The following is a 9,026-nucleotide window of genomic DNA, read 5'->3' as shown; positions in this document are numbered from 1 at the left end:
TAGGTTTGCCATGCAATATCCATAGCTGGAAGAATATTGATTCCTTCAGCAAAATGGAGTGTCTGTGTACCAAGTGCCACCGTATGCTCCCTGCCCCAGAAAAGGCAGGGCCTAATGAGAGAGAAAATGTGAATAGAATTAACGCCATTACATCAAGATAATACCTCTAAAATAAGCTGTACAAAGTGATAGAAATCCAGTGAATGTGCCTCAGGGATCCAGAACTCTTCCCGGAGGATAGGACGTTGGTAGCAGAATAATCAGAGTTTTCCAGTGAAGAAACCACACGTGTGTGTGCATGCTGTGTGCTCTGGGTGTGGGCACGACAGTGTGTTGGAGGACTCCATCTTTGGGGAGCCCAGAAAGCTCATCACCAAAGATCTGGTGCAGAAGGGGTACCTCAACTACCGCCAGGTGCCCAATAGTGATCCTCCGGGCTATGAGTTCCTGTGGGGCCCGGGAGCTTATGCTGAGACCACTTAGATGAAGGTGTTGGAAGTTCTGGCCAAGATCCGGGATACGGTCCCGAGTTCCTTCCCAGACCTCTATGAGGAGGCTCTGAGAGAACAGGTGGAGAGAGCAGGGCTGAGAGGCATTCCCATTTCTCCAGCTACGGCTGAGGCCAGTGCCCCTTGCAGCGCCAAGTCCTACAGCTCCTCCCACATCTAGGAAGGGGTCAGCACACTTTGTTCCCTTTGTGTTGGAAGAGAACAGTCCACCTCTTAAATAGCGCGGGGTAGTAGGGGTGGGGGGAACAAAACCCATATGTTCTTCACAGTTTTAAGTAGTATGGGAGTTTAGGTACAGTTTTAACAAAATATGCATGTTTTCCTTTTATTCATATGAATAATATCTCTCAAAAATAGATGATTTAGTTAGGCAGGTAGAGGTGTTTTGTATTTTCAAATGTTTAAATAAACCTTCATAAGGTTTATTTTGCTTCAGAATCCAGGTTTATTAATGTCATGGATGTCATGTTTCTTGCTGTTAGGTTTAAGACTAGGAGTTCATTATTTGTAAACAAGTTGAAAAGACTTCAATATATTCTTTATGGTCCAGAACAAGGTAACGTAACATTGGAATAGAATTTTACTTGGAAATGTGTAAGAATCCTAGAGATAAGTATTTGGGATCACAGAGCTTTCAGAGTAAACGCTGGTTTATTCTTTGTCTTCTTATCTGTCCTCTTTCCTTATAAAAGTTAATAACATGGACCTAGATTTGCTTAGTTTATTCAAACTGTATGACACTTAAATCATAATAAAAGAGAGTCTTTGCTCATCATTTCCTTTTCTCCCAAATTAATTGACCATCTTCTGTTTATAAGGCTGTCTTATAGTACTGGGTTGGTAAGAAAATGAAGCCCAAGCCACTGCCCATGGAATTTTGAGTCTAGCAGCAGGTACCATATAAGGAAGGTGGTGAGCTAACTCTAAGGAATAAACAAATCATAAATTTAAATGGGGGAGGTGTGGAAGAGGAGGTTCCAGATGAGAGCAAGCAAGTCGAAGTTACCTGATTCAGGCGGCATTGGGTCTTGGGAAAAGTCTAGTTCCTCGGTGGGAGGTCATTTTCAATCCAGATGCATGATGGGCTAGGTGAAGCTGTGGGAGTGATGCCAGACACTCATATGATGGTTCTCAGAGGTGAGTCTGTAAACCTGGAATATATCTAAACCACATGTTCACCATTATTTGGGGATATCCGAAAATCATAGGGAATGGAAGTGGCCCTGTGCACTTGAGCCAGGGCAAGTGAACTCTCAAAATACACATTTTCATCAAAAGCTGTCCAGAGAGTTTCTGAGAAATAAGGGTGATACCCACTGAAGCGAAATGCCAAGACGTCACTGGACTGTCTCTCTTTTTCTGGGATGGGAGCACCAGAACTTGCTCTGTTAAATGGGCAGTTTAATTAGGTTATGTTTAGTGTAATTTGGCAAACTTTAAGGGAGGGCTCAATTTTTACTGTCAGTGGGATTAAATTAGGGGTGGTTTGGACAAAAACAAGCACCTGAGAGGGAAGTTGCTGGTCCTTGAGGCAAATGAACTTGTCCTTACATCCATGTGGAGAAGATAACCCCAAACACATATTAAAACAAGTGCTCAAATAGGGAAATACTGCTTAGTTTTACTTGCTTGGGAGCATTAGTGCTGATGTGGATTTGATTATTGTTTGGAGTTGCATCTTCTCTAGCCTGGAAATAAAATTATGTGATGGAAGTTTGTTATCATTCAGGGTCAAAATCACCTTTGTAATAACTGCCATTCATTCAAAGTACCAAAGCTTGTCTCATACTGTGCCAGGTGATTTACATACATCACACATGTCTGTGGTCCTACACTATAGACTCTTTCAAACACAACTTGCAGATAAAGAAGCTGGAATAAAGAAGCTCAAATTCAAAGCTCATAAATGATAGGAGCCGGACTGAACCCCGGCACTGAATTCCTCCAGAGCCCATACTGTGCCACTCGTCCAGGATGAGGCCAATCTTGGGTCACTTCCTCTTTCTGAACATTAGTCCAAAAGGTATTTCACATGTTAAATAGCAGAATTTCATACCCCAAACACGGTTTTGGAATAAAAGGCCCCAGAAATAAGTAACAAAAAATGAAAATAAAAGTGAAGTATGTATAAGGAAGGAGACAGCATTCAGTGACAATTTATCTACAAAGGAAAGGTCAGTAAACCGCAATAGATCAGGGATGCAGAAAATCATTTAATTCAGCCCCTTCCTCTCAGAGAGTAAATCTGTTAGAGTGAAGGTTCTACAAGAGGCTGTGTCTGGTCAGTGAAGAGAAGGAAGAGATCAGCGTGTTTTCTCTGATAGCACACCACCTATGCTGGGGCCCCTACGGGACTGCAGCTTCCCCATCACTCCTGGGACTCTACCCATTCTCTGTGAGATTTGTTGCAGGCAGACTAAGACTTTTCAAAGACGTGGCATTTCCCAAGAAGTCTTTCATAGAAGAGACAGGAGTCAAGGTAAAGACAGATGAATGAGGAACTGAAGTCACAGAGAGACTGGCCTGTGTCTGCTCTCAGAAGGCCAAGACAGGGCTGCCAGGCTGTGCATTCCCTCACTTCTTTTCAGGGCTTGCAAGGACATGGTCTTTGGTCTACATGGGTCACCTTAGGTTGAAAGAAAGAGGAAATCCAGAGTCCCCCAGGAGTCAAGGTGAGGCACCTGAGTGAGGGCATACCCATACACTGAACACAGAGGGCCCCAAGAAGCCTGAATCCTGATGTCGTCCCTGAAGGCACAGGTAGGAGTAGCCTCGTGTGGCATTCCCAGACTTTCCCTCTCTGGAACCACAGGGAGTGAGGACCTTAGGCTGAGAGAGCTCCCTTACATAAACAGAGAAAGGAGCCCCACACCCTGCCAGGAGTCAAGCTTTGGACTTATGAAACCCCTGACCTCAGAACTCTGAGGAAACCGCACAGAACCCTGCCCTTCCTGGCATCCCTGGGATACCTGCTCATTGTTGACATGACATGCCCATTTCCTTCTATGAAGTCACAAGTGGGGTTGGGACATTGTCCAAGTGGTATAGCCTAGGGCCAGCAGTGAGTTTATTTCCAGGTTTTCCAGAAACCAACTGAATACCCTGAAGACGAAGGGAACCACACACCCCATAACCATATGATTCATCTCATCCTCTGCACCTCAGAAGACCAAGGACAGGTATGGATGGATGAGGAGAATCTTACTTTTTCCTAGGGGTCTCACGGAGATGCTTGCCCTACTATAAGAAAGTATAGTAGTAGACGGGGTGGACCTAAGGGGAAGGGAGGGTAGACTTTCAGGCCACAACAGAGGTCAAAGCAAGGACTGAGGGATCATCTACCAATAAAAAGAAGTGATAATGAATCCAGCCCTGTTCCTTGTAGCCCTTGAAGAACCAGGGCAGAGCTATCAAGCTGAAGTTCCACCAACATTTATTTATATCAGGTGTGTAGGAAATGAAACCCTTAGTATGAAGGTGCAGATACTATTCCAAGAAAGGGGTGGGGACACCAGGCCCTATGGGGAACCAAAGGAAGCACTCTTAATTCATGTTGAGGACTCCAGAGGCCAGGACAGAAAACTTCCCCCTGAGCACTCAGTACTGGGTGATAACTGCTGACTGGGGTGATAAGCTGAGGACCTCTTCATTTCTCAGAAATCCCAGGGAGCTTTGTGATCCCAACTAGAGAACAGCAGAGGGAATGGGTCCTATGACTGGCCACTAGTTGGGTGGTGGTCTTGAATGCGAAATAACAGATGCCTCTGTGTAGGAGGCTACCAGCCTCTTCTGTCACCCCAGCGTGCCTGAGGCAGGGGTAGCAGGATGAAGCCTAAAGATCACTCTAATTTCCTTCAACATGTTTCCCAAAGGACAGCTGATTAGAATAGGAACCCTGGGGGTTTTCAGAATAGTGCCCTCAAGAAAACCACAAATGTAGCCTTCCTGATAACCAACGTGGTATTTCCCTGCTGAGGCTGCACACTCAACCTTCGTCTTCCTGTGTGCCCTTATCACCTGCCCTCCTACTCACACTTCTAATCATTGTCCCCCAGCGCAGTCATCATGCCTCGGGGTCAGAATCATAAGCTCTGCATCTGTGAGAAACACCACCAGGCCCGATATGAGCCCCAGAGTCAAAAGGAAGTTCAGCCCGCTGCAGTAATGGAAGAGCTTCCTTCTACCTCTTCTCTTTTAGAAGATAATTCACAGAGCTCATCAGCTACTGGATCAAATAGCACTTTCCAGGGGTCTTCGGAAGCCCCATCTACTACCAGCACTTTTTCAACTACTTCTGACACAAAATCGGATGAAGAAGATACCAGTCAATATGAGGAAGAGTCAGATTCCTCCAATGTCTCATCTTCTACCGAGAACGCCTACAGTGATACTCTGAACAGCACGACAAGTTTGTTGGAACAGTTCCTTCTGCATAAATATAAAATGAAGCAGCCCATCATGAAGGAAACCATGCTGAAGATTATCCACCCAAGATACCATAACCGATTTGCCGAGATTCTCAAGAGAGCCTCTGAACACATCGAGGCTGTCTTTGCAGTTGACTTGAAAGAAGTTGATTCAACCATCCACTCCTATGACCTTGTCAGCAAACTGAACCTGCCCAACAATGGGAGAGTGTGGGATGGTAGGGGCTTACCTAAGACCGGTCTCTTGATGACAGTTCTGGGTGTGATCTTCGTGAAGGACAACTGTGCCGCTGAGGAAGATATCTGGAAATTCTTGAATATGATGCGAGTATATGCTGGGAGAAAACACGTCATCTACGGAGAGCCCAGGAAGCTCATCACCAAAGATTTTGTGACGATGAAGTACCTGGAGTACCGCCAAGTTGCCAACAGCAATCCTCCACGTTACGAGTTCCTGTGGGGCCCACGAGCCCATGCGGAAACCAGCAAAATGAAAGTCTTGGAGTTTTTGGCAAAAGTCAATGATACGGTCCCCAGTGCCTTCTCATCACAATATGAAGAAGCTTTGCGAGATGAGGAGGAGAGAGCTCGAGCCACAGTTCCAGCCAGGCCCGGCACCACCAGGCATGTTCCACGGCCACGTCCAGCAGCTTCTCCCACCCCTACTGAAGACCAAGACTTTTAAAAAATCATCCAGATAAGAAAATTTGACATCAAAATAGGGACTTTTGCCGAAATGGGAAGCAATCCCACAATAATACTGCTGGGACAATGGAATGAAAAAATAAAATGAAAAGAAGTTCAAAACATGATCAACCTTGATTGTTCTCCATCTTTTCTGTCTTCTGTTTTGTAAAATTAAATAATTTATACCTCGATATGCTTCTTGAAAGATGCAGGAGGTATTAAATCTTAACAAGTTAGACCTCTTACTGTCTTCATTCATTTTTTGAGCATCTGCTCTTTGAAAGGCTCTGTGCTAGTTCTGGTGAGGCTAAGATCAAGACCTCCCCTATGCCCATCAACTTTAGAAACAAGGAGCTGCAATCACATAAGCAAGATCTTGAGATAGCCTTTAGGAATGACAGGAAAGTAAAAAGACTATCCAGGAAGAAATCTCTACCTGGGGTAACGTACTGATTTGTTAGGCTTTCCACAACAAAACCCCACAGAATGGGTGGCTGAAATAACGGAAATTTATTTTCTCAGAGTTCTAGAGGCTGCAAGTCCAAGATGAGGGCTGGTTTGCCCTGAGGCCTCTCCCCTTGGCTGCCAGGTGGCCACCCTCTTCACTTGGCATTCCTTTTGAGTGCATATATCCCTGGTGCCTCCTTTTGTGTCTCAATTTCTTCTTAAAGTCACACTGGGTTATGGCCCATCCTAATGACTTTATTTTAACTCAACCGTCGCTTTAAAGACCTTATTGCTAACTACAGTTGCATTCTGAAGTACTCCGAGTTATGCCTTCAATATGCATTTGTGGAGGGGACACAATCTGGCCCCTAACAGACAGAAATCTCAATGTAGGAGATTCCAGGGCACAGACTGGTATTCTAAGCACATCGTCTCCAGGGAGTTTCTGAGATGTAAGGGTGAACTCCCTTGAGGTGTTTAGGGAAGAAGGACATTACTCCATTTACCCCTTTTGAATTCTTGTGGTTAGACTACTAGTAAACTTGACACAAGACAGGGTAACAGGAGAAAAAGAGACAAACTGCAATTCATGTGCACAAGAAGTGTCATAGAAACGGGACCTAAGAAGTGGGCAAAGCAGGCAGCTTCTTTATTTTGTAGACAACAAAACAATTTGTGAGGAATCGACAGGACAAATCAACTTAGGTTTTAGGTACTCAACTAGTAAGGAATCTAAACTGAATCTGTACCCAGGGTAGTAAATGAAAGACTTAACAAGGTGTGTGTATACAGGCGTCTCTGCTTGAACTGCCTATTTCTGGTTAGAAGGGTTTCCCTCTGCCTCCAGATGCAGGCAGTACATCCTTCCTATGAGATGTATTTCCTGCTCTCAGGGAGGCAGATATCAGGGGGCGGCGGAATGTCCCTCCTCTGTTGGCTGTTTCTTAAGTAACTTGAATTCAAAATAATCAATATGCCACTGTGGTAGACTTGGGGGCAGAGTGCCCTAAGCCTTGACAGGTCCCTCCTCTGAAACTTGCCTGCAAGTCTCACATGGTAAAAGCTGATCTGGTCACTGTGGGGAGAGAGAATGGATTAGTGGAGTCCTCCATTTCATGGCAGCAGTTGCATAATTCTGAGAACAGGTCAGTTCATTTAAAGAGAGGTATCTCATTTCAATAGGTAGTGATGCAGGTGGGCTCCCAAAGCTAGGGCTAGGGTGCAAGCGGTATCAGGCAGTTATTAATAAGAGGCATTTCTATGGAAACAAAATAAAAGCAGACGTTAATGATTGGAGCTGGTTATAAATCAGTTTCTGAGCCCAGGGGGTAGTCCGTCAAGAAGTTTTCTAGGTGTCAGGATCGAAGCAACTATTGCAGTTTGAAATGTCTCTATCACAGCTAGCAATATCTCTGGGTGATCAGGTTAACTTTCTGAGTGGCTCGTACAGCAACAGGCATGAAGTTTATTTGAACATAAGGTGTTGTGACAATTTCTCTGATCTTTGCATCAAGTCATCTAGCTTCACGTTGCAGGACTTCAGGAAAATGGCAATGTTAGTTCTCAGTGATTCAAGTCAAAAGAATGGGAGAGTGAGCAGATCAAATGGCAGAGTTGTATCGCTTGGAGCTTACCGTCTTCCCACAGACACATCAAAAGGATGGGAGAAATTGGGAATTTTAGTAAGAAAGTTTCAGCTAGATGCAGGCGGACACTAGAAAAATTCAGGATCCAACCCAGTTTGCAGGTAAATAATAAAACTTCAAGGAAGCGTAATACCACTAGAACCTAATACCCACACATGTGTAGTACACTTTCTATTGAACCAATTTTTTCCGTCTATCATCTCCCTCATTTCTACTGAAGACAGGAAAACTAAGACCTAATTTGTTTGCAAAGGAAGTCTAAATTCAATAAACTTGGCCTGATTATTTATCTAAGTACAGTAAGAATAACAATTTGCCAATAGGCGCTTTTAAATCTGCTTTGCTGGAATGGTTCATAAGGAGTCTCCAGAAGGAAATTTTAATAGCCTTTTGAGGCTAGGAAGCCACAGCAAAGACTTGTTGTCAAACCTAGAGATCTGGATGAATCCCTCTCTTCCTGAAGTCCCCAAAACATCCTAAAGTTCCTGTGCCTGCCAGAAGTGATCTTCCTTACTCACCTGGTAAGGCTGATGGGAATTCTGTCAGCAAGGTCCCAGGCTGTTTTTCAACGGGTTTTTATGGCTCCCTATTGTTAACCTCAGTTTCCTCAAGTTATCTGCTCATATCCAAGTCTACCTGTGTCTGTCAAATATGACATTCCAGTCAAAGTTTTGGTAGTGTAATCAATGTTTCCACTTGTGTCCCACTACAAGAACGATTCTCACTGAACTTTTGAAAAATAACAATTTTCCTAAGAAAATAAGAGCACTGAGAGTTTCTAATTTCTGGAGTGATATGGTAGGGAGAGAAAAATTAATGTTTCAATTGTAATGACAAAGGTACAATTTATCAAATTGCTGTGTTAAAAATTTCCTTATATCTAGAAAATAAAAGATTTTTAAAAGAGAGTAATCTCTCAAAAAATTCAGGAAAATTATCATCATATTTGTAATTCATTAAGCCCCATGTTCCTAATTCTTATATTGCCAGAGTCCAGTTTTTGTACTGTTTCTGTCAATCCTCCCTGAAGTTTGTGGCTCACAGGGACAATGATCATTTCAAGAAGCCTGCAAGGTTTTGGTTAAAGCTCGTATAATTTGCCCAGGGAAATGTGTGCCTGGATCACACTTGATAAACCAAGCAGAGAACACATTTTCTCACACTTTCTTTGCCACCGTAAGGGAATCAGCCTTGCAGCAAGGGAAGGCTTCAACTCATCCAGAAAATATAGGAATGACAAGACTATTTTGATGACTCATCTGTTCTGTTCAGTCTCTCGGTCGTGTCTGACTCTTTGCAACCCCATGGTC

General features: G+C 43.9%; 1 protein-coding gene across 1 annotated transcript; it reads left to right on the top strand.

Moving 5' to 3' along the window:
• The first annotated feature begins 4,574 nt into the window (after positions 1-4,574).
• Positions 4,575-5,716, top strand: LOC129640230 (melanoma-associated antigen B5-like). Its single transcript, XM_055565436.1, has one exon. The coding sequence runs from the start codon at positions 4,575-4,577 to the stop codon at positions 5,619-5,621; it is 1,047 nt and encodes a 348-aa protein (XP_055421411.1). The 3' UTR covers positions 5,622-5,716.
• The last annotated feature ends 3,310 nt before the right edge of the window (positions 5,717-9,026 follow it).

Source organism: Bubalus kerabau, chromosome X, assembly GCF_029407905.1.
Source record: "Bubalus kerabau isolate K-KA32 ecotype Philippines breed swamp buffalo chromosome X, PCC_UOA_SB_1v2, whole genome shotgun sequence".
NCBI classification, from domain to species: domain Eukaryota; kingdom Metazoa; phylum Chordata; class Mammalia; order Artiodactyla; family Bovidae; genus Bubalus; species Bubalus kerabau.
Note: the sequence above shows the minus strand (reverse complement) of the source record. Positions and strands in the feature narration are given on the sequence as shown.